The 24,557-nt window shown below is 35.4% G+C and overlaps 3 protein-coding genes across 5 annotated transcripts; 2 read left to right on the forward strand and 1 right to left on the reverse strand.

Annotated features, from left to right (window-relative positions):
- Positions 1-130: 130 nt before the first annotated feature.
- On the reverse strand, positions 131-18,205 carry LOC106153273 (DNA repair and recombination protein RAD54B). Of its 2 annotated transcripts, none has more exons than XM_086999858.1 (25): positions 18,054-18,205; positions 13,938-14,109; positions 13,217-13,730; positions 12,943-13,013; positions 12,683-12,704; positions 12,436-12,490; positions 12,087-12,174; positions 11,819-11,924; positions 11,611-11,660; positions 10,850-10,945; positions 10,399-10,553; positions 10,073-10,120; positions 9,788-9,869; positions 9,485-9,565; positions 9,177-9,323; positions 8,864-8,975; positions 3,315-3,494; positions 2,866-3,083; positions 2,471-2,629; positions 2,047-2,173; positions 1,691-1,797; positions 1,373-1,438; positions 942-1,208; positions 693-749; positions 131-438 (listed from the first exon to the last, which is right to left on the reverse strand). In XM_086999858.1, exons 2-25 carry the CDS (start codon positions 14,040-14,042, stop codon positions 328-330), a joined length of 3,024 nt encoding a protein of 1,007 aa, XP_086855984.1. In that variant the 5' UTR covers positions 14,043-14,109; positions 18,054-18,205; the 3' UTR covers positions 131-327. The 2 variants fall into 2 exon arrangements, with proteins under 2 accessions (XP_086855984.1, XP_013382594.2); XM_013527140.3 differs by lacking the exon at positions 18,054-18,205 and adding an exon at positions 14,449-14,676.
- LOC147764399 (uncharacterized) lies at positions 3,621-5,501 on the forward strand. The gene is made up of 4 exons (XM_087000667.1): positions 3,621-3,628; positions 3,819-3,992; positions 4,430-4,485; positions 4,940-5,501. Exons 1-4 carry the CDS (start codon positions 3,621-3,623, stop codon positions 5,017-5,019), a joined length of 318 nt encoding a protein of 105 aa, XP_086856793.1. The 3' UTR covers positions 5,020-5,501.
- Positions 16,702-22,775, forward strand: LOC106153260 (glycine receptor subunit alphaZ1-like). Of its 2 annotated transcripts, XM_086999864.1 has the most exons (9): positions 16,704-17,072; positions 18,501-18,610; positions 18,860-18,936; positions 19,133-19,200; positions 19,799-20,025; positions 20,328-20,410; positions 21,014-21,148; positions 21,441-21,802; positions 22,070-22,774. In XM_086999864.1, exons 2-9 carry the CDS (start codon positions 18,528-18,530, stop codon positions 22,310-22,312), a joined length of 1,278 nt encoding a protein of 425 aa, XP_086855990.1. In that variant the 5' UTR covers positions 16,704-17,072; positions 18,501-18,527; the 3' UTR covers positions 22,313-22,774. The 2 variants fall into 2 exon arrangements, with proteins under 2 accessions (XP_013382570.2, XP_086855990.1); XM_013527116.2 differs by lacking the exon at positions 19,133-19,200 and having other exon boundaries at positions 16,702-17,072; positions 22,070-22,775.
- Positions 22,776-24,557: the final 1,782 nt, after the last annotated feature.

A 24,557-nucleotide genomic window follows, 5' to 3' on the forward strand; every position in this document is an offset into this window, starting at 1 on the left:
TGGGAGCCACATTACTAAAAAGATCAAGTTATCACAATGATCAACCTCAACTATAAAGGCATCTGACATCCTGACTGACAATTTGGGTTTTAAGGTATACCAGGTTGACAGTAAGTTCTTACAATAAATCCAGTGTTTGTAATAAAATTTATTATGCTTACATAATGTAATGTCCATTATCAAGAGAGTATAGTCATCTTGAAAAAAATTTGCAAAGACCCTGTTGATGATCCATTATCAGCTACTTTGACTATCTATAGTCCAGCTTTTGATTCTTCACAAAATTTAATCTCTTTAGCACTGCTTCATTTTAGTGTCTTTGTAGCTTCAGCATTCTAAATGCATTTTTGACAATAGTTCTTTATTTAGTTGACTTGAAGCTCTTTCATTTTTAAATATCATAGTAATCCAATCACTTGCTGCACACAAGGGATCCCCCTAGAAATAGAAGACTGACGTAAATTGTTGTCCTATCAACTGATGTTTTGCAATTTAACAAAATTCTAAAAATTTCTAAGGCTAGATGTCCGTTAGATCTAGCCATTACAGTCTGTGATTTATATAAACTATACAATGCGTGTATTAAGATTTCACTACCCTGGTACTGATGGGAAGAACTATTTTCGGTTCAGTTAACAATTTAGAAAAAAGAGTAAAAACTACAAAGGCTGTGTCAAGCATGCATTTATTACCTTTTCTGGTACTATTTTGTGCTCCCAATCAAGCAGGTTTTCCATTCCAAAGTGCTTCTGCAAGAGAGGAAATAATTACTAGTTACAAATTACTAGACTTAAATATTTTATTACATGTGTCCAAGCTTCTCTACTTGAATTTATACCCCTACCATATAAAATATTGTTTGAATATCTGAGCAAATGATAAAATACCAAGGTCATCAATTCTGTAAACATCAGTTGGTTTTTCAAAAAACAGTTACTTACCTTGACACTAGCCTTATTAATCCCGAGCTGACACTGCCTGTTGCTGCTACTACTACTTGGTTCAACAAGGGATACCACCTTCCTTCCAGAACACTCACACTGCAGCATGTCATGTGTCACACAGACACTATCCTCCTGCAAAGTGAATATATCTCTCAACTCATCTTGGGAGAAACCTATACTGCCATCTATCTTACTGTCCACCACTGCCCCACTCAAACCTTGTTTGATAATTTGTCGCTGATAGATTTTTTCTTCAATTGTTCCCTGAAGATGCAATAGAAAAGGATGTACATATTGTATGCCAAATTCAATACTGTTGTTTTCTGCCTAATATGTAACAGTGCATATCATTTGATCCTCAGCTTTTTAATTAAAATTTTCCACCCCAAAAAATAAAGTAGACTAAATATGACTTATGCATGACTTACAGTAGTGATAAGTCGGTATATATGGACTGTTCTTTTCTGTCCATCTCTCCACACTCTTGCCATAGCCTAAAATACAAAATGGTACATTCAATGAAAAATATATAAAAAATTAGTTTTTACAGGTTAATTTGGTATTGGGCAAAAATATGAAAAATGTCAAACACACATGTAATGTATGAGTGCACAAATTTTCTATCACAAAAAAATTATACACAATACATAAAATCATAAGTGTAAAATTCAAATTTTAGATGTAATATATCTAACATGTAAAAAAACCTAGCACTAAGCACAAAGCCCAGGTAGGCAGGATTGTACCTGTAGGTCTGTGGCAGGGTTCCAGTCTATGTCATACAACACAATCCTAGAGGCACCAATAAGGTTCAATCCTATCCCACCAGCCTTAGAACTCAACAGAAAGACAGCTGAATGGCAAAATGTTATTATCATCAAGTGATTGTCTGAAAAACTATGACTTATGACCATATGTACATAGGATAAGAAAATGACAGGTTATTATCCAATCAGCCAATATCTTATTTTCAGTTGGTAAAATTACAGACACTTTGACAAGGCAAAAAAGACAGTGGCTGCTTCTGTTGTCTACTAATTATAAACAATGAATCTATCAAGTTAAACAATACACAACTTATCTAATGTACTAATTTACTTACTGTGTTGGGAGTATTTAGAATTGAACAAATTGACAATCTCCTGTCTCTTGTCTGTGGGTGTCTGTCCATCCAAACGAAGGAATTTGTAACCATGACCTTTCACGATAGTTTCAAGGATATCTAATGTCTGAAAAGATATTTTTGGTCATTTCTCTTTCCTTAAAACATTTTTCAAGTAAGAAAAATATCTGGATTAATCGTCTTATGTATTACTTGTAATTGTCTCTCTTTATCGCTTGCTCCATGTGGAGCAGAGGGTGTCAAACAAATCCTACTCACTAGTTGCCCTCTTCTATTCAAGTAGTGTGTTATGTGTTGTGTATACATACTGTCTACTTTCAACAATTCATTGTCCTTGTGTAGAAATTTCAAATAATAAAATATGTGGTAAAAAAAAGGACGGAATATGCGTCATAAACAATACCTTTGTGTAATTAGAGACGACAACAACTTTTTCCTGAGACTGTACAATTGAAGACAGTAGTGTGAGCAGTACAGTAAGTTTGCCAACTTCATCAGAGCTTGGTTCTTGCATGCTGTAATTGTCTGGGAAATGCTGCAGTAGCCCAATAAATGGTGAGGACTACAATGTATCAAAAAATACACAAAATTTTTTTTCCAGTCTGTACAACAAATCTATTATAGCATTTTTTTGCTTTAATCTTAACAATAAAAAATTTCCACCTTATATAAAATGGTGAATTCTTTTCTCTACTTTTTAATCATCACTGGTCTGCCAATAAAGGGAGTAAAATGTGAATGTAAACAAAAAAATGAATTTTCAAAAGCAACATTTTTGTAAACGATACCCTAACTTACAGACATGTCCATACGTTCACTGCACTCTTCTGCCTCTCTTGCTGCCTCATATATTAAACATGGATGGTTACATAGCTTTTTCAATGCCCCTATGCCCACAAGATGAGAGGCTGTATTGCTTACATCCTGAAGGCATCTGCGCACAGCTCGAGAGTTAAGGATCTGTCTATATAATTGCAACTGTACTTCACTAGGACGGCAAAATACAACATATTCAACTGTAAAAAAGACAGATGAAATTGGTAGACTACGTTACAAAAATGTTAAGCAGTGCAAAAATACATTAACAAGGCAAGGACCACAATGCAAAGAAATTACTTTTCTACGAAACTTACCTAAATTGATGCAATTTTCCATGATTTCACTACCTTACTCATCTTCCAAACAGTCCACATCCAAATATACACTGCCCCCTCAAATCTTAAGACACACCACAAAGTTTATAGTACCTTTGGGTGGTAGATATTGGTCATTGACCTCTTGAGTCCTCCTGAGGATAAACTGTTTGGTGAGCTGAGATAATTCATCTGAGCGTGTTCTGCCCAGCTCCAACTCTTCAGGCAAAGCACCTGGCTGACGAGATGCCAGGATTGGAACCTCATAGATATTGTGGAAGGCTGAACTGGTGCCTGCAGTAGTTTGATTCAAGTACTTTTTATATTACATATGAATATATCAGAATAACAGAATCACTTCTGATGAAAATCATGGCATTGGTTGACTGAATGTATACATTATTGAATAATTCAAGTAAAATGATCGTGTAAAACAATGAGATTCTCATGTACTTATTAACTTCACTGTACAGGCCTCTGATTTAAAGGGACAAAAAATAGGATTAAAAACGCCTTTTTAGTGCATGGATTGCTTCTTTTTTAACTTATCTGAGAACAATTGCTATGGGTAAAGCATAAAATGGCAGGTAAATGGCCTTAATCAATATCGAAAAAAAGAATCATATTCACCGTCCACTTTCGAACCCCGGGCGTCAGCCATCTTGACACACAGTTTGAAATAACGCGGCTTCTCGACTCAGATACGAGATGTAAACAATGCAGACAGCATGTCGTTTCGAAGGTGAGCGTGGACGTGAAGGAGAAGAGGAATTGCTCACCGAATCTTTGCAGGTAAGCGAGTTATATTTACCAAAAGTACTTTAAAATGGGAAGATGGCAGTGGAAATCAAAATGTCTGGCAGAGGAAGTTAAAAAGCGTAGATAACTGCTAATAATTAACGTTTCCTCGGGTAACGCACTCGCAGCCAAATCACTCGCACTGGGTACGTACTACTAGTTATATGAAGCGAGATAGTGCACTTTACCCCTGAGGTGTATAGTTCTGTAAAGCAGGAGGAATACCCTTTTCTGCTCAATGTGGTCATCTACCAGTACTTACAGACTAACCTCACACCATATTCTCGCAGGGGAATCCCATGAGATATACAATGTAACTCGAGTACTAGTGGGGTTAGAGGGTGTTCTTTGTACGGCACGTAACTACGTTAGCTTATTTGTAAATTCAATAATATTGTCAATGAATATGATTATAAGGAATGATTTTTTAGCCTTTCAGAGGAGGAATTGGGTGATACACCCCTTCAAGCACGAGTGAAGAGATCAGGTATGTTAATAATTTTAGCAGTATAACATGGGCGGATCCAGGATTATTTGAAAGGGGGGGGGGGGGGGTCCGCGGCCTGCTTAAAACTTTGGTATTTTAGAGGGTGAACAGTGCCATTTGGTACGGTTTAGCACTTTACTGTAGTAAATTAGCTAGTCAAAATTCTAATTCCAAGTGGGGAATATTAGTGTGATTTTTTTACATCAGTTCTTTGAAACCATGTGTGATTATGTTATTTCTTCTTGTGGCCTTTATGATTTAATGCAGCTGCAGATATTTAAATTTAATTTTTTTTTTTTTGCCATAATCAGACTTGCTTCTTTATAATAAGCTGGTTATCATGTAGTGATCATGCCCTCTTAATTTGTTGATTTTTGTTAAAGAATAGTGCTGTTATGATAATATCAATACATTTTTTTCTTTATAACCATTTTATGTAATTTTACTATTACAGTGCCTCAAGTTATGTCTGGAAAACTCATACCAGGAAGCACTCCAATCTTACAATACTGCATCACTTCAATGTCGGTGTGACAAGTTGTGTAAAAGACTGCTACAAAAAATTTGCAGCGATGACCACATGATCCACCACCTTTTACCAAAACCGAGTGAACAGTTTTATATTATAATGCCCATGTACATGTATTTAAAGTGACAAGACTGAGATCAGCGAGAGCCTCAAGGCCTTTATTTTCTGTGCATTGTCAACTCTTCAATAATTTTATAATTTTGTCAAATACATCCAAAGATTCAATTCTAATGCAATACTTGAAAACTTTTTTAGAATATATTTTAATGTCGAACATGTTTTTCTAAGAACTAGCCCTTTAGTAAATTAACATGTACTATCCAACTGTTATTATTAATTAACATATTGTTATGTACAAAGCATAAGCTGCAGTATCAATGAAGCATTAACTGGGTAGAGATTATGAATGAAATAAAAGTTTAAATATTGAAACATCTTTTATTTATATTTGGCAAAAATACAAGAATAAACAAAGTTTGCTACATAAGTTTGGAATTTGGCCAAATCATCTTTATTATTACCTGTCACATGTAATGAATAAGACATACACAGATTCTGTAAGCTAGAATGCATAATTATTTTCATACTCATTAATGCCATCTTCATAAATAAGCCTTCTATTCAAGCATTCACAAACTTTCACATTGTGCAGTACACATTATAGTATGATAACATTTTTGAGAGAGACTTATTAATAGCCAGGCTATCATGTTAAGAGTCTGATGTACATGCAGACCCATGAGGATTGCAGATCAACAAATTATCCCCCTCTCTGTCAGTGTATTGACTCATGTGAGCTGTCTCCATGCAAAGGGATGTGTCATAAGAAAGGACCAACCCAACTTACACAAACATAAATTGTTTCATCAGTAAGATATTCACACATACTTTTCCAAGATGTGCAGGGAATAAATAGAAAGGTATAAATATTTCTTTAAAAATTACAGGCATAGCTTCCCTGCATGAATTCTAAATAATGGCTGAGTGGAGAATTGAATACAGGCACAAGTGTTCACTCAAACCATTTTTGTAGGTCTTAAAAGAAATGACATGCAGTCATTTGCCAAATACAGAATTTTATGCTGTAACAAAGTCACAAAACTGCAACTGGTGATCTTACAAAATCTAACAACACACTGGTTTAAAATCAAGTTGAAATCACAATATGCCACCAGTACCATATTCCATAATACATTTGATGTCATTTAGATTTAAGAAGTAAATGCTGGACCAAAATGGTTTATTCTCAATATCAGGCATATGACTTAGGTTTGGGAGGAAAGACCACCTTGATTTCCAATCTGTCTGCATTATAGCATACATGTAAGTGCTAGATGGTTTGAAGTCAGCAGATTATGCTTTGTCACATTGGCAAGATGAGTTCACTGAATATATCCTGTAAGCAGCACTCGAAAGTCAGGAAAAGTCTCTCACTATCCAACTCGTCCCCGCTTTGGACCCTCAAGAAAAGTTAATCTTTTTTTGGTGGAGAGCCATGGAGTTCCTCTTCCATGTAAAAAACTCTTCTTCAGGACATCATACTGGCAGTTGCTCATAACCTTTAGGTCTAAAAAAGCAAATCAAAATAATAATAATAATAATTTATTAAGATTGCAACCCAGTGGGTTGAAGTTGTACATAGTGTTAAAAAAATTATAATGAAAATAAAGTGAATATTTGCTTGAATTAAACTGAGTTAAAAGACTGCTAATTGAACTTTAAAATTATTGTACTTAGGATAAAAGACAACATAATACTATTGGAAATTTAAAAGTGCATACCGAATAAAAGAGCATCAGAATCTGTCGGTCTTAAATTGTGGCACTTTGTTACTATTGTTTGATCTTAAAAGACGATTGGATTGATCAATAAAGATGTGATTCAGTTTGTCAGAGGATTCAGTTATTTTGTAAAAGAAAGTTTTGCACAATCTCTTAGTTTATCTAAAGTACACATATGCCAGGTTCAGGGTTTCATCATAGTATAGGTCAGGGAAAATAATCTTCAAAGCACAAGTTTGGTCAGTCTCTTAGAGTTTGCATTGCTCTATAGTTAGTCCTGGATGCCACACAGGGCAGGCATATTCTAGAATTGAGTGCACAATACTTTGGTAAAGCTTAGCTCGTTTCAGTTGACGGAGGAAATAGAGTCTTGCATTATGTTTACATTATGTGTCGCCAATTTGGAAAAAAAATTGATAAAAGAGAAATCATGCACCTATATGCCTAATATATGAGGAGTGAATATCAGCTTATTAAAATTCTGCTTACTCTAAAGACATGTTTTAGTCCCATGTTGGATCATCAGGATCCTTTAATTCCCTCTTCTTCAGCATCTTCCTCCTCTTCCATCTGCACTTCTTCCAGTTCAGGCATACCATAGGAAAAAGTTACCTTGATACTGCAACCAAAAAAAAAAAAAAGCAACAGTACATAAAATAAGATAATCGAGTTTGAGAAAAATTATGTAAAAACATAACTGAAATAAGTATAAAACTCAACTGAAATAAGTATAAATGCCATTTTTCTCAATATGATCACCTTAAATTATCTAGACTGTCATCTTCAACTGCACTAGTATTAACTACAACTTAATTTTGAAGTTTCTTGATCACTTCATATTGGTTTAATCTCCGAAATACTGGTTGGAAGTTAAAATTGTATGATCTAAATTATTACTCTGGACTATTTAATACATTAGAGAGATGTACCAAACATAAACATGCAATATCCCCTTTCTGATTTATTTATTTTTAATGTAAAAAGGAGACAAATTGTCTTTAAAATATAAAATCAAAATACTACTATTTATTTTCACTTATAGTTGACATGCCATTTAACATTGGGTTAAACTTAGATACAATAACAGCTTCTGCACATTCATTTTGGGATTTAGATGCCTAAAGAAATAGCATCTTTGTCATATGTCTTAATTACTGTGGTATGCCTAGATGTTAGAGGCACAAGAAATGTGCCCTCGGTAAGTCAAAAATTCGCCCTGGCCATTGTAATGTATATGTAATGAGACTAGTATCTCCCACCATGTCCGTTTTTATTTAAACTTTCTTTGCTCTATAAACTAACCCAAACCCTGTCAGAGTCGACATATGAGCAACACTTTCTGTCATCGATACCACTCATATTAGTTACAATTTCATGGCATATTTTGACAGACGAGCCTGACAATCGTTAAGATATACAACGAACACACGTAAATAAACATAAATCTCTGTGCTTAATAAATATTTTCACTGGTGTCTTATCTCAAAGATTATTGTAAATGGTACTCACAAATCCAGTAAATACTTCGCGGCCAGGCCATTCTTCGTATCCATGGCCACCCAAGCAGGTTTTCATCTGCCTTCTTCCTCGCCGGTGTTTATTGTTTGCCTGTCGTACATTTCCTGATACACTGTTTTACGCATGTTTTTTGTAAAGGCTGTTTCTTTTTTCTTTTTGTTATCTGTCTTCGCTTCTTCGAAGGACTCCCAGCATATCTGAGCCTCCTGTTTCACGTTGTCCTTTCCCGGCAGCTTGAACTGGTTTTAACTAGGTCGCAATACGAGAATCTCGCGAGATCCGGAAGTCTAGAGAGCTCAATTATGAAAATGGAGGTGGTTGTTGGTAAACCTCCGCTTAAGCGGAGGTTTTCTTTTTATTGTATTTTCCAAAAATGTTACAGAGCGATGGCGTGTGCCGGGAATGATAGATTAAAGGTTGGTAAATCGCGGAAAAGTAGTGTTAACCTCGGGATAAATCAGGATAAATCAATTTTGGCGCGAAAATCCTCTTTTGTGTCCTTTTAAGATGAATGCAATTATCATCCAAGAGCGTTTCAGTAACTTTTTACCTAGAATTCCAGGGTTGCAGAAGTCCACCAAGGAGAAGAACTCCTGTAGGTCATTCTGTATGGGAGTACCTGTGAGTACCACCCTCCTCTGGACAGAGAGACTGGACATTAGCTGAAATGTGTTAATAAGATATCTCAACAGCACAAAACTTGTTTTTTACATTTATCTTACTATGCATAACACCTATTAAGAAATGAATTGAGAAGTTCATTCCATCCACATTGTAATTACAGTCAAAGAAAAAAGTCACACTTAGAGGCAAAAGAAGAATTTATAACTGTCCTAGAAGGTCCCTTAATGTGACGGTCTTACTGAAGTAGTCTTGATGGAGGAATTCTTCAGCCTGTGTCCTTCATCACAAACAATAAGATCAAACTTGACCTGTTTGATGTGTTCTATGTGCCTAACTAACATCTCATAGGACACCACTAAGACAGGGTGGAAAGAAGTGAGGAAGTCCTGAAATCATGAAATTAAAAAAGTTTAGAAAAATAAGACATAATCAACTGGGTTTCTTAAGTTAATACTGTGGCTGACTATAAAGGAAAAACGGGGATCAGCTTGAGTAAAAACTGACTTATTATGTTATAAATATTAACTAATTTTTGCTAGTGACACACCTTAACCTTTTTCTCCTTGGTTACAGCAAACACTGCTAGTCTCTCCTTACCAAGCCATTTATGGAACTCATGGCACCAGTTCTGCAAAGATGAAGTAAAATTCAACACAGTAAGATAAATCTATATAAACAGCTCAATTCTTTTCCATTCCCTTGTTTGCTGTACTTATCATCTTCTCATTTACAAAGCAGCCATGATAAATGAACACATATATATACCCCACCAAGACTAGATGAAAATACTTAAAAATATATCACTGATATACCTTGTAGCTGATTATATAACAAAATTTTTGTTTCTCACCTTCACCAGACTGCCTGGCGTCACAACCAGCACCCTCTTTACAACAGCATTCCCACCATATGGTCCTTGCTTTAACAGGGTCCTGGAACAGAAAAACACTTGCTGGGAAGTAACTGTGGTCTTCTGATGTGTTATAAGTATTGTGCTGGGAGGCCATGGTAATTGTTATTGTAATATATATTCTAGATAATTTTATACCATACTCTGTTTTTTTTTGTTTTTATTCTAATGATAAGACTGATAGTAATAAAATCTTACCAAAAAAAAAAAAGTGGCTTTATTTACCATATTAAAGCTATGCATTGCAGTGTCTTTCCAAGTCCCATCTCATCTCTAAAAGAAAAGGAAATATCCTTACTTAATATATCTTAAAAATCTAAGTATCAGATGTTTTCCATAGGATAAATTCTCTTTAAGAAACTAATTTTTGTTGTTCCTCTGAATTTGCCTTGGCAACAGTATGAAAATAAACAAATTTTTCTTTTAAGATATAACTCTAATAGGGACAAAGACAAAAACCTTTTGACCTGCTACTATGGTGCACTTTAATGAAATTGCACTCTTATACATGAATCCTGAATACAACAGGCAAATGTATATGCCATACTTACGCTAGTATTGCACCTTGCCCCACGTGTTCCCTCATCCCCATAACACACTGGTACAGGAAGGCAACCCCTTCTCTTTGGTGTGGTCTCAGATGACAGGCAACATGGGGGTCCACAACAACATCTACCACAGGGGTGCCATTTTTATTGAACTGCCACTATAGTGGAAAGGATACAAGGATAAGACTATGGCAAATTTCAAACAGTAAACCAAACCATTAAATCTATAGGTTCCTGCTTTTAGTATAACAATTATAAATTAGCAGTGCTTTTCCCTGTAGACTGGGTGAAACTTATTCAATGTTGCATTTTTCTATGTGGTCAGATTAATTTCTAGTGTTAATCTTATTCCTGTTATTTCTGCTATTTTCAGCATCTCAATAAGGTTTTTACATATCTTTATACACGTTTTATTAAAATAGCTTTGTCTATACAACAGCGAAGTGTTCCTCACTTGATGAGTGGACGATGGTCTGAGCATGACCAGGGCACCTGGAGCCATGGGGTCAAATCTTGGTGTGACAACTGTCTGAGACTGTGACAACTTAGACTGGAAAGTCACATATGATATAAGAGTCACACACTTTGTATATGTTCATCAATTTAAATTATTTATTTAATAATTAAAGCAATAATAACTCTTCGTTTCGGCCAAAAAATGAATTTTCCTGGAGTAAACAACAATTTTCCCATACTTACCAATGGTTAATGAATCCATTTTTACATTCAAAGTTAGTCCCTGGTTTTTTTTCTTAAAAGTTTGGTTTTTTGTTAAGAGATTTTAACAGAGTATAGACATCAATGGAGGTCACGTGGTCTAAAGACAAGTTCAAATAACAGAATAAAAGCTATAACTGCTGTTTGTGTGGTAAAACAGAATATATTATATTTCTATGAGTTATTCACAAGGTTTTTATTATGAAATATAGATCTCATACGAAGAGTTATTATCCCTTTAATTTCGATATCAGAACAATCATTAACCTTGCCATAGTAAGCATACTTAACCAGCATACCATGAAACTGTTTTAAAACAAGTACCTTATCTTTTACTACTAATACACACAATATGTATGCTCAAGTTTAATGTGTGCTATTTATTGCCAACTGTTAAAATACTGAAATGTTACTCTAAATTACTTGATTATAATAACTTCTAGATGAATTTTAATGAAAATGGCTGTATCAAATATAATGAAAATGGCCATATCATACCTTTGACTCAACATGGCCTGGTAAAGGACAGGTAAAGGGTTTGGGAGCAACTACAAAGAGAATGTATTGAGTGATGATTTTTCCTCAAATACACAAAAGCTTTTATTAGCATAACTTGCTCTTAAAATCATCTAAAAGCAATTTACAAATATTTCCATTTTTCTGCACAGAAAGTACTGAATAATTTATTAAACTATCTGGTCTATACCTGGCACTGTTAGTTTGGGCTTCACTTGTTTAGAGAGCTCCCTCTTCTGAACAGCGTTAAAGCACCGTCCACTGGTATAAGCTTCTGTAGTCAAAGTGCCAGTGATCTACAAAATGCAGGCATAATACAATCCACATAAAAGCAAGCAGATGTTCTAACTATGTTAACCTTGTAAAAGTACAAACTGTAATATTTGGTGGCATAAAAGGCAGTAAAATAAAAGCAACAACAACTTCCTCCTACACTGGAAAACAATTTGCTACCATACCTCAACTTCCTTGCTTCCAACTTTAAGAGTTGCTCCTTCCGGTAGGTTTTCCACTTCTTCAGCTTTGTAACCCTTGGCACAGCAGATCCTGATGGAAGAGAAACAATGAGAATGACCATTTCTATTATCCACAGCCAGAAAGGTTGTTACAACTGTATCACATAAACTTCCATCAAGCCAGAATCTATTCAAGAAAATTAAAAAAATTTAAAAAGAACTTGTGTATTTAAAATACATATTAAACTACAAAAACCATAACAGTGAATACACTTTCATCTAATGTTACATTGATATAAACTTAAGTTGATTATTTTAATTCAATAAGTTGGGATAGGTAAATTTCACTCACTCTTTTCCTTCCATATCTTGCAAAGTGGCACTTCTCCCACTGATTACCAGGATCCCTGAATGGGTCATAGGTAAATACAATAATATAAAAACTTCAAGATGCTTGTTTATCTAGCCCATGGGTAATTTGATTTGCTAACATACCTAAAAGCAACTTTCAAGTTAAAATGGAGATTAACATACAATTAGGGGTCAGGTGTGTGAAACTAATTTAACCTTTACAGGTTATAGTGCAGTAAAATACCTACCATCTCCTTCCCATGTCTTGTGCTAAAAAGAAAATAAATGCCTGTTATAAGTAATACAAATTTATACCTTGCAAAAAATGATTATGAATTGTAAACAGCAAGGTAATTACACACTTTTATTTAGTATTAAAACACAAACTGAAATAGCATTTATAACACACCTGAACAAATTTGAATATGAATTTAGAAATAGCCCAACTCCAAAAATAATATTTGCATTGTTACTCTTTTTTTTTTTTTAGCAAATATCACTTTGTTACCTTTTTCTTGGTTAGTTTGGCCCACATGACAGTGAAATATTGCTTTAGTGGTTCACCTCCCTCTACCTTTGCTAAAATATACGTGTAAGGCAAAGATGTATGGGTATTAAAAGATGCTTTAGGTCAATTTTAAAACAAAGGACAATTTAAAAAACACAGAAAAGTTGAATGCATTGTCTACTGCAAAGTTTAAAAAAATGAGAAAACTAAGTTAGCTATCAATAAGACATTCATCTGCAAATTCTGACAAGTCTACCAAATCAAATATCCTTACACTTGACAATTGAAGCAGGAGAGAGGAATCTACCAGAACTACCAGTTGATTGGGAGGATGTAGAATCTGACCGTCTTGACGGAGAACTTGATGAAGATTCTTGTGGTCCACATGAACTATTTTGTCTGTCTTGACGTGGCACAGATTTAAAAACAGAATTCTTCAAAGATCTAAGATCTTCAACATCTTCTTCGTTTATTGAACCTCGCAATGATTGAGCTGTACTTGGAAAGGTTGTATCCTGTTTCAAGTCTGATACATTCCCTGATTCTGGAGTTATAGTATGTGAGGCTTCATCTACCCCAGGTTTTGCACCAGTCCAAGTTGACAGCTGAACAAGTCTCAAAGCACGACTTTGTAGAGGGGTACATCTCATGTCTGTATTGTCAGATGTCTCTTCCCTTATATTTGCATGATTATGAAGAGTGACGACCCCCACACCATGACCTTTGTTTATTGCTTTGGATGACACACCTGAGAGGGAGGGATTTTGTGGTTTTGTGAAATTCTGATCCTGTAACATTAAAGGCAGGTTTATGGAAAATTAGATCTATCAATAGCAAAATCCACAAAATGTTATGAAGGAGTAAATCTGAAAACTATCAAATTCATTTATCATTTACAAACTGCTGTAAAATTTGTAGAAAAGACTAAAATGGATATCCTGAGTGTTTAAGTTTTTACATGTAGCTACCAACTGTTTTATACTTCAACTATATACATTATTGTTGCTTGAGGTATTTTCAGTCCCTGGAGTGGCCAGAAATGGTGGCTTGAACCTCTTCTTGGCAGCCCCTTGTTGACTGGGTGCAGCTGATCTTTTCATCTTGAAATACTTTCACAGAAAAATTAAGTTTACTGCACATCTGTAAGCTAAAGGCTGCAAAGTTCACCTGCAAGAATTGAGAAAAAGAAGTAAGTGCATAGCATGAAATACAATTAATTTACACCCTAAATTGCCTTGCTTACTTATATTTCGACCAAGGTGCAACTACAATACTATGAGCACAATGTTACCAATGAAGATACTTAAACGAGTTTTTTTCCCCTTGGCATTGCCACTGATGTTTACTAAATTATTTGGTTGATTACGCGTAATGCATCTTCAGACACCGGTGTTACAAAAATTCTAAATTGTATGCTTAAAACATTAATTACACTGTACATCAAACGTCTTTTCATCTCTGTGATAGAGCGAACCCCCACTCACCATTGGACCGGTGGAATCTTACCTCTGTTTGTGAGAACGGTTCAACCCGTTATAATAATCTCAAAGTTGAGGTTAATATCATTTTTTCTCTCAAGTCTCTGATCTCATTTAAAAGTAAGGATCTATATCAGTCCCTTAGAAACTAAACTCTCCAGGCGGAAGACCATAGATTTGTAAATACACAAGGTCTACGACAGCTTCCTAAAATTTCTAATGTGGCGCCCCAAGACAAGACATCGCCAAGATAGCACCACATTTATATGGTGGCGCCCCCAGTCGCCCTCTCGACCACTTGGCTTTGAAGAGAAGGCCCCTTATTTGATTTCATATCGCAAACAAAATTAAAAAAAGTTTGCTTTGGATCTAATTATCAAGGACTTCTCTTACTGGCTAAAATGGGCTTTGTTGGTTTTAAAAAACGTTAAATACCTTACCGCACCAGAGATTTTCAGAGGATTTTGATTAAAAAATGGCCTAGACAGTTAAGGGCCTGTGAGCGTCTGATCAGAATTTCCCAAAGTCATTAGTCTACATGTTTTATATATCTAAATACACCGCAAATCTAATTATCATTTCCCAATTCCTTAAAAATATTAAGATCCCTCAAATGAAATTGCTCTTATTCTCGAGGACTAATTCGATTTTGCGCGAATATAGCTGGGGCAGGATATATATGCCTTTAAGCATTTTTCATTACATCCTAAACAATTTTCTGGTACTGTCAGCCGATTATTCTGTCGAGTTCCATTCACCAAATTACAGTGAATTAACTGTTTTATGACCTAATATTTTTGGCTCAAACAGGCCTACAATATTTTTATCCAATGAGCTCGTTAGCGTGTCCGGATATGCGATCAGGCAAGTAAACCGGGATTGAAAAACTATGAAAATCTCGTAAAAGTCACTTGTTATTTATGCATGTAAAGAGACGCTGAGGCAACCAAGTAGGCTATTTCAATAAATAGGAACATTAACCAATTAGTCATTTAATTAATTAAATAGTTATTAAATAAATATTAAGAATAAAATACTTTAAAAGGAGGGCCGTTGCATACAGGGTGTAACTGTCGGGTGGAAGGATGGGGGAAGCTCAGTAAGTAGGTCTACAGCTCGTGCACCCCCTTTCGCTCTCCGACTCACATATTCGATTCCCCCCAACCACCTGGAAAAAAAAGCTTTAACCTTCTCTCGCTTTGAGTATCTTTTATTTTGTTATGTCTTATCATAAACTTTTCTATCGTTTTATTTTTTGGTAATTGCATGCAATCGGGCCAAGCGACTTAGAGGCATGGCAGCCCGTACCAACTGTCACAGCACAAACCAGAAAAATGAAATGAAATCCATGCAGATAATATTGCTTTTCGGGTATCTTCTCGGTAAAATATTGTTCAAAGGCCATACACACTATTTTCAGTTTTGTAGAGCCCCAATCTTCAATTTTATGTTATAAAAGATTTGGAGTTTTACTCATTCGATTTCACATTGTAATACCCATAGACCACGTTCCATATTTGTCTTTCCTGGCAGAACAGAGGAATTTAAGTTCACTGGAAAGAGGCCATGGTAATAATAATACAAATTTGGACCTACTGAGTGAGTTAACTTGAATAAACCCTTACCAATCCTGTTAGGCGTCACCCAAATAAGATATATTCTCTAAAGATGGGAGTGTTAAATGCCAAAGGCTATAAATATTTCAGTTCTCTACATATTTGTTTGTCTCGGATTGATTATATTTCGTCTGTAGGCTATTAACATTATGGAATTTGAGGACTGGACGCATAGAAAATAACGATTAATATAATCATCAATTCTTTGATAATCCCCTAGGCTAGTTACTTAAGTTCGACAAGCTCGACATTGGTATCAAATAGAATGACCATGACGTGCATGATTTGACAGTTTCCAGTTTGTCAGGTATATTTGATATACTAAAATCATTATGTTGTAAGTGCGTCGACAAATGACATTACAATCTAAAGGCAAGGGTAGTTGCTGTGTTTCTTGAAATGGGATGCTGACTAGAAATAATGGTTAACTATGGTAATATATTTCAGTTCTCTTTTTTTGTCTGGATGTGGGCGCGTGTGTGACAAGTAAATGACAGAGAATATTAGGAGAAAAGAAAGCAAAAAGAAAATTAGGACACTTAGGTTACTGTAGTATTTAAATCAAAAGTATACTAAGCATCATTCCCTCTTACTAGGCGTTACACTAGCGACTTGCAAGATCGATTAAATCATTTAAATGTGTATTTGTCATTCTCTGAAGAGCTGAGGTGTCGCGAAGTTTGCAAAACCTGGTATTGCAGCGGTCAGTTTATTAACAAAACTGTTTACCAGCCGGGGTACGAAGTAGATGCTTATCTTTTACTTGGGGTTCTTATCCGCGTGAATTAATTTATTTGTATTTCTGCGATTATTCAATGCCTCCCATTCAAGCCGGCCCAAGTAGTTCTCTGTACGGATGATTGGCTCAAGGTTGAAATAGGTTTTGATCCCTCGAGGTAATAGCACGTCCTGTTTAGAGTAAGGTAAACAACGAGCTATACAGAGAAGCTGGAAATAACCTACTCCGGACCTCATTTGATTTCTGCAAAAGAAGTAGGGTGCCTGAAGGCTCTTCATGCTCGCTGCTGCAGGTTGAGTAAGTTGAAGTAATTTTTGTAATTATTTAATTTTTTGATGGGTGAGGTTATCTTCAAGTGATTAATCTAGTGAGAGCTCCGCCGGCTACATCAAACTTTCTTAACAGGTACCCGGCCGGTAACATTTATATTCATGTTACATTAAGTTTTGTTACGTGGCTTTGGGATAAACTTGTCTGAAACATTAACCTATAACAAGAGGTAAAAATGTGCAGTTTTTCCTGTCAATTGAGAAAACATCAAAATTTACAAGATTATTTGTTATTAAATTGATGTAAACCGGGACCAAGGGCTGGGGTAACGCTGGGATATGGAGGGGGTAGGGCTTCAGTGACACAATAACATTATTTCTTTTCATACAGCCATTTTACATTTTAATGATATTTGAAGACGATATTTCTCCACTGGTAAAAAGCAAATTTATGCTGTTGCAGAACGTGCTTAACTTTGTAAACTCTTCACCCCAAGTGCGTGGCCTGTATGGTCATAAACCTTACAGACTTGGCATTTCTTTCTTTTTCTCTTCCAAGACTTGAAATAATTGAGGCAACCAAACGTTGTCCCATCTGATACCATAACTTAAGTGTTTGTGATATAAAATGCTCTCAGCGGTAAAATATACTCATATACTCATTTTCTTTTAGATTACTTTTCATGCTGTCCTTGTTAATAAATATGCTGCAGTAAGAAAGTGATCACGTTCTTAATGATTTAGCTAATCAGTAGAATCTGAAAAAGTGTTTTTCATTAATCACGCTTAAATTACGTCTCATTATGCTCAACTATGAGATCTAACAGGCCCCCGATAAAACAATCTTAAATCAATTAACAGCTGAACGTGAAGATTCTTAATCTGGGTACGTGGGACTAAGGCATAACATAGCGTCAAGCACGTTCTACTGCACATTGTTTCTATTACCGCGAATAACCCACTTGTATGCTATACGGAAACATTGTCACCTTAAAACTGTTGATCTTACCAGTAAATCTTTGACAGTGTGATTGTGAACTTCGAAGGCCAGTCTAAGAACATTCGTCCTGTCCTGTTTTTAAATTAAACAGTTACACCTCCGTTTGGCTTAGACATAATAACAAAACAGATGTCCTTTGTTGACTACCACTAACTTAGCGGCATATGAATACAGTTCACCTCTGGTGCATTTATGATATTGCCCGAATGCTGCTCGTTTGTAGCCAACTGGACTGTTATAGTCGAAGCCGCTGTAATTGGTACACATGCACTGGACCATATAGTTTTCAGGACTCTATTTTTTAGAATACACCTTGTTCCAGGTCTTTCTTTTTGCTGTTGTATGTTTACTTAAAAAATATTTGCTTTAATGTACCATCTGTGTACTCCTTTCTCGTCTTATTGTTACACTTATTTATATCAGTCGGAATTATTTCATAACTCAATTACCTTTCAGGCCAATTCAATTAAGACTGGGGTAATCATGCACGCAACGAGCTTGCTGTTCCTGACATTTTTCATTCTGCAGCAAGAGAGCTTTTGTCAAGATGTCGAAATTGTTCACGAGTAAGTCCCCGTCCCCTCTCTTTGTATCTTATAATTCTATGAATCTTTTTCGGTTTATTTGCAGCATTCAAGAAAGGTAGTTCAATGTATGGTCTTCATCTTATAAAAAACTTATAACCCATGTATTCGAAAAGAAATGACATTAATTTTTAAGTTTACTCGTAGAAATATGATGAATGAGTTTTAATCAGGAAATCATTTTGTACAGCCTTGAATATTGATTTGATGTCTATCTCATTGCATTTCTAGCTCTGCTGCTGAGCGTTTTCTGGAAGATCTCGCCAAAAAGTCGTACAACAAAAGAATTCGACCTAATGTACATTCAGGTATCTGTGTTAAAATTGTAAATTGACTTTCTGCTTTTGATCATTAAATGTATTTTATTAATTTTAAATGTGCCGTTGAAGCTTCTGAATCCTACGCAAATTGTAACAATGTCGAGATGAAATAATTGATATCAAGCAATTTACAATGAATTTATTTTCATGAATAAGTTCATTCTTAGTTTTTCGCCTCTAATAGATGATCCCGTGAACATATCTATTGCACTTTATATCAACACGATCAGTGACGTCAATGATGCAAATATGGTAGGTAAATTCCCTTAACTTGAACTGATAAGTAAGACATTTTCCCCAAATGTTTTTATTGCAAGGCAGTTTTTACCTTCTATATTTCTAGCTAGCGTACAAATATAACACCAAAGAAAATACATAACGTTAGAGAAGATTCAAGTATTAAACTTTTCAATTTCTACACAAAAATAGAGCTATACCTGACAGAGCTTTCGATGACAACCGTGATCTTCTTCAGCGAAATTGAAAGAATAGAAATTGAAAAGTTTAATACTTGAATCATATCCTACGACTACACAGATGAATTTCCATCAGACCATTAGAGAAATTAAGATAAGGGTGTATTTTTTAACAATGTAACTAATAATAATTTCCCCAAAATAAGAATCAGTACATCCGTCAAAGAAATATTTTTACCTCTGTTGATTTTAGTTATGGACGAATCTTGATAAAATATTCAGGATAAGTCAGAAATGAAGTTAGAATGGTTAAGATTTCGTTGGTGAACTATGAATCAATTAATAAATTGCTATCGAAAATTGAGCTACCTCGGCGGAGGTCCTCGCTCTTAGTAATTTTCTAGATTTTTTTATACACTTATCTCACTCTACAGGACTTTTCGGTGGATCTAGTTCTTCACCAAATGTGGCATGATCCTAGGCTAGCCTTTAATAGCTCCTCCTCCGACAATTTTGACACTATCATTCTTGAAGATGACAGTACAATATGGCATTCCTTCCTCTACTTTCGTAATGAGAAGGAGGGAAAACAACATACGATTACCAGACCCAACGTTGCTGTCAGGATTAGTTCGGAGGGAAACGTGCTTTACTCACAAAGGTGATTTTTACGCACGCACACATTAGGCGCACCCTGTGGTGGATGCATGAGAGAGAGAGAGAGAGAGATTTAATAGTTGAAGGTATTGTGAGAAAATCCCAGTTATTATGAAGCCAAGCATCTTTATACCAATAGGTTGACTTTGTTCTTCGATATTTAAATCAATGGAACGCGTTAGCGTCTTAACATATACATTAATTTGCAAATATTATTTCACCAGTTCTTAAGAACATAATCTAACAATGAGATAACAAAAACATTGTCGTATTTTGTCAATACTGATGATGCGTGCTTCCTTGCAGGCTTGCTCTGGTGTTGGCATGTCACTATGATTTCTCTGTGTTCCCCATGGACAACCAAACATGTAAAATCCAAATGGAAAATTGTAAGTACCCTTAAGTGGAAATCATCCGGTGCCACCGGATAACATTTAACGATTATAATTCACGCATCATGTGTGTGACAGATTGGAGTTCGATCTATACAGATGTAATGTTAAAGTTTTGTTCGTTTCTATTGTAGAAACACTTTCAGTTAAAACTGTGTTCTGGAGCTTTTCTGTAAGGTGGTTTCTAGTGCACAGCAATCTTTCTTTTACCATTTTTCTTGAAATCATTTCGATTTTATCTTCTTTGGTCATCATTTAATCTTGTGTTTCCACAACATTTGCAATACAGTGATACATAAAGCTAAAGCTAAAAGTGATCAGTTTTTATAATTTATCTAACAATAGATATGTAGTGATAAAGGACGTTATTGTCATGGTATTTAACGACTACACCACCCCAGACCCAAACATTAATAGAAACCACTCGAACGTATACTTATTCGATATTTCCTTCTATTATCAAATTTTAACTTTAATTTGCAGTGCTTTCAAAAACAGAAAGAACTGCTGTAAGTGGATATTCTTATAGAAAGATGGTAATTGTGGTTAACCAGTAGAATATTTTATAAAAAGTTCAATACATGTATGTTTTTCTTCAAGTCGCCTACCCAGTTGATGACGTGATATTCACCTGGGCAAAAAATCCGGTACATGTCAGTACTCAAGATACATACCTACCGGAGTTTGAACTAACTGGGGTCAATGCAAAAGAATGCAAAGCAGTTTACCCAATAGGTACCTGCTCTCTCCCTCTCCAGATAATGTTTCTTATTGTTCTTTGGTCGAATGAGTAGTCTTTAATAAGATGCCCATTTCGTCTTTATCTGTGTATTTATTTATCCTCAAATATTTTATTTATTTTTCTTTTATCTTTGATTAAAAACCATATTGTAGAGTGCAGGGCCTGGTGACATTGCAAGAATGAACATAGGCACCATCACTTTCAATCTTCTCAAGTTTGTAAATAAGTAAAATTAATACTATACAGAGGTTTTTTTCTTTCTTTTTTTTCTTTTTGTTTCTTAAGGTACTTACGCCTGCCTGTATGCCACAGTGGAGATTCAGCGCGATATTCGTTTTTTTCTTCTCAACATTTACGCCCCAAGCATGGTTGTCGTCATGTTGTCCTTCCTCAGCTTTTGGATCGACCCAAACTCCGCCCCTGCCCGGGTAGCCATCTGCGTCATCACGGTTTTGACGATCGTCACCCAAATAGTGTCTCTGCAGTCTCGCTTGCCCAGGGTCTCGTACGTGAAGGCTATGGACACGTGGCTTTGTGCCTGCCTTTGTTTTTCAATGGGATCTATGTTGGAATATGCCCTCGTCAGCGTGTTTTTACAGAAGGAGATCTTGAAAGCTAAGGACCGTAAAAAAGAAAATCAGACTAAGGTACACGTGTAACCCATTAAATCGTGTGTTTCATATTTTTTAATTTGCAGCCTTTTGCATGTAGACTTTCGAAAAATGTCTTTAGATTTTGTAACATAAATAAAAATCCAAATAAGAACGCCATTAGTCAATTTGAAAAATATATCTCAAAACATCAATAACATAAATATAAAAGAAAACGAGTTTTCAGTTTAAGAGTTTTTGTTACTTTATTTAAATACTAATTAACGATTTTGAATGTTATCCATGTCATTTCCTTCCATTTAGCACGAAGAAACGTTTTGTCTACTAACCAAAGAAGAAGAAAGCGCACTGAACAACAAATCTTCTCTGGACAAGCGGAAACAAACGCTGTGGTGTGTGGTAAAGAGGCAGCTGACGGCACACCGCGTGGATAAAGTTTCTAAGATTTTCTTTCCTTTCCTCTTTCTGTTCTTCAACTTATTATACTGGGGTATTTACATGGTCTTCAAGATACATCCTCAGCACGAACACGATGAAAATCTTTAAAGAACGTTCAGCCCTGCCTCACCAGCAGTGATATAGTGCGGGTCTTCGTGTTTATACATTTTTAGGTGATGGTGATTATCGTGCTGTGATCTCTAACAAAGTAACTGTAGAAATATTTTATAAAACATTCGGTGAATTAGAATGTATTCGACTAAATTTTAAACGAAATAATGGACACATGTTTAGAACATTAAGAAAAACTGTCGGAACGAGAAAGTTTTAGGTGCAGCGTGAAGTAAAACACAAACATTATTTTCATGTTGGATATTAGGCCTTCTAGGTCTATATATGCAGTGTAAACTCAGTCCATACTCAGGGACAATGTGGTCATTTGTTAACGAGGTGATTTAGACTAGCACATTATAGATACACAGTATATATATATATATATATATTCGAGGGTTTATCTCTGCAAATGTGTGTTCAAGTTTTATGCTTTGTAAATAATGTGGTTTCGGCCTTATAGGGGAGACCGGGGCTAGTTGGACCCCGGGGTAAGTTGGCCCCCCGTCAATTTATGAAAAAGTAACTACGAGGTAAAAAAATTGGCCACATACTCTTGCAAAGTGACTGTAGCCTACAATGCTAAGGAAGTGTCGGACGTTAAAAAGTTTTACTTAAGCGGTGAGTCGAAATAAACGATTTTTGCACCTAAAAGTTATTTTGTTTAAGAGATTTAAAAATCTATTATCATAGGCTTTTGATCAAATATAAGATATGTATAAGGCATCAAACTGAAGCTCATTGTTTCAAGTTTCACAGAGATGTATCATCGTTGCTCATTCTAGCACCATAAATGGCTACCATCCTTTAAAATAAATAATGTGCACCCGGGGCTAGTTGGCCCCCTTGACTCGGGGCAAGTTGGACCCTCATATTACCCACAAACCTTTGCGCGCAACGCTGTTTGAAATAAACAAGTTGGTGAATTTGACAAAGCTTGCCGGTGTCTATTACCGTCTGATTGATTTTTTAAATTTTCTCTCTGGTGTCTTTTTGAGAATTTATATTAGAAATATTCTGTTGATTGTAAGTATTAAAAAGCAAATCCATTGGACTTTCCGTAGAAAAAACATTCATTTTGCCTTAATTCATTGTAAGGGGATTCCCTTTGTATTTATAGTGTTATATGTGGCCCCAAGGGGATTTTCCACCCCTCCCTAGCTAGAGACTATTGTTGAAACAAACTCAACGGCTTAAAACTGAATTTGTTACTTTCTTTTAAAAAAAAAATTTATTATTCGTTTTCATTCATTAAAACCCTCTTTATACCATTATTTATTTATTCTTAATTAAATTATTGATAGATATTTTGGTTCTTGCAACACATACCCCCCCCCCCCCCCCCCCCCCAACAACGTGACGTACGGAAACCTCAATAAATCTGCCTCCTTTGAACTGTTTATTCATCAAAGACTCTCAAAAATCAATTAAATAAATAAATAATTTATAAAAATGTATTTCAAGGCGTTTACATGGGATATATACTTCATTTTCGTATAGGGGGGCCAACTTGCCCCGCCATGGGGCAAGTTGGCCCCCCTAACGTCAACTGCGTTTTTTGTCAAATTGTGAGCCACCTGGTATTATATTTGAAAAATAATGACCTTGCATACGTAGCTTAGTTCATGGGGCTTACTTTGAAACCGGTTTTGTTACTCTAACCCACTCCTAGTTGGCTCTACAAGGCCAAAAGTGTCTAACTGGGCCAACTAGCCCCGGTCTCCCCTGTAAGTGATAAAAGGTCGAATACAAATTACTTATCTTTTTCTGTGTGATATCATATTATACTTGTTTTTTTGTACTTATAGAAAGTAAGTTCAGTTTTTGTTAGTTAAATATGACATAGATTACTATGATTAATAGATGCATGTATTAACTGCCTTCACGCTAAAGCGTATCTTCAAGATTACGCTCGGAGCACATTTATATGGTGGCGCCCTCTCTGTCTCTTGGCGGTGCAAACGAAAATGTAAGTATCTTATGATTTATAGTTCAAATGAAATTCAAAATATTTCTTTTCACAAATGAAATTCAAAATACTGCTTATCTATCTGATTATCAATAAATTCTCTAACTGCCATTGTCTCGTGACAGAAAGGTGTCATACATCCATATATACAGGATTAGAACATTTGAAAAGGGCGCATATACAGTACCTGACATTTCACATATATTTACTAAAATTGGACATTTCTATAAGGGAATGCATTACACAAAGATTTTAATGATGAGGATGACTTAA

The sequence above is a fragment of the Lingula anatina genome, chromosome 1 (assembly GCF_051362555.1).
Source record: "Lingula anatina isolate TDL-2025a chromosome 1, LinAna3.0, whole genome shotgun sequence".
In the NCBI taxonomy this organism is placed as follows: Eukaryota; Metazoa; Brachiopoda; class Lingulata; order Lingulida; family Lingulidae; genus Lingula; species Lingula anatina.

Excerpts from the sequence above, each read along its gene's own strand:
- LOC106153273 (XM_086999858.1), bottom strand. The coding sequence starts at position 14,042 with ATGAAAAGATCAGCTGCACCCAGTCAACAAGGGGCTGCCAAGAAGAGG. Across the intron at positions 3,084-3,314 it reads CCAATATCTACCACCCAAAG|TTGAATATGTTGTATTTTGC; the intron begins GTACTATAAACT and ends TCTTTTTTACAG. Across the intron at positions 1,209-1,372 it reads TATACCGACTTATCACTACT|GGAACAATTGAAGAAAAAAT; the intron begins GTAAGTCATGCA and ends TTGCATCTTCAG.
- LOC147764399 (XM_087000667.1), top strand. Across the intron at positions 3,993-4,429 it reads TGCTCACCGAATCTTTGCAG|CCTTTCAGAGGAGGAATTGG; the intron begins GTAAGCGAGTTA and ends ATGATTTTTTAG. Across the intron at positions 4,486-4,939 it reads AGCACGAGTGAAGAGATCAG|TGCCTCAAGTTATGTCTGGA; the intron begins GTATGTTAATAA and ends TTACTATTACAG.
- LOC106153260 (XM_086999864.1), top strand. The coding sequence starts at position 18,528 with ATGCACGCAACGAGCTTGCTGTTCCTGACATTTTTCATTCTGCAGCAA. Across the intron at positions 18,611-18,859 it reads GATGTCGAAATTGTTCACGA|CTCTGCTGCTGAGCGTTTTC; the intron begins GTAAGTCCCCGT and ends TTGCATTTCTAG. Across the intron at positions 19,201-19,798 it reads ACGTCAATGATGCAAATATG|GACTTTTCGGTGGATCTAGT; the intron begins GTAGGTAAATTC and ends CTCACTCTACAG.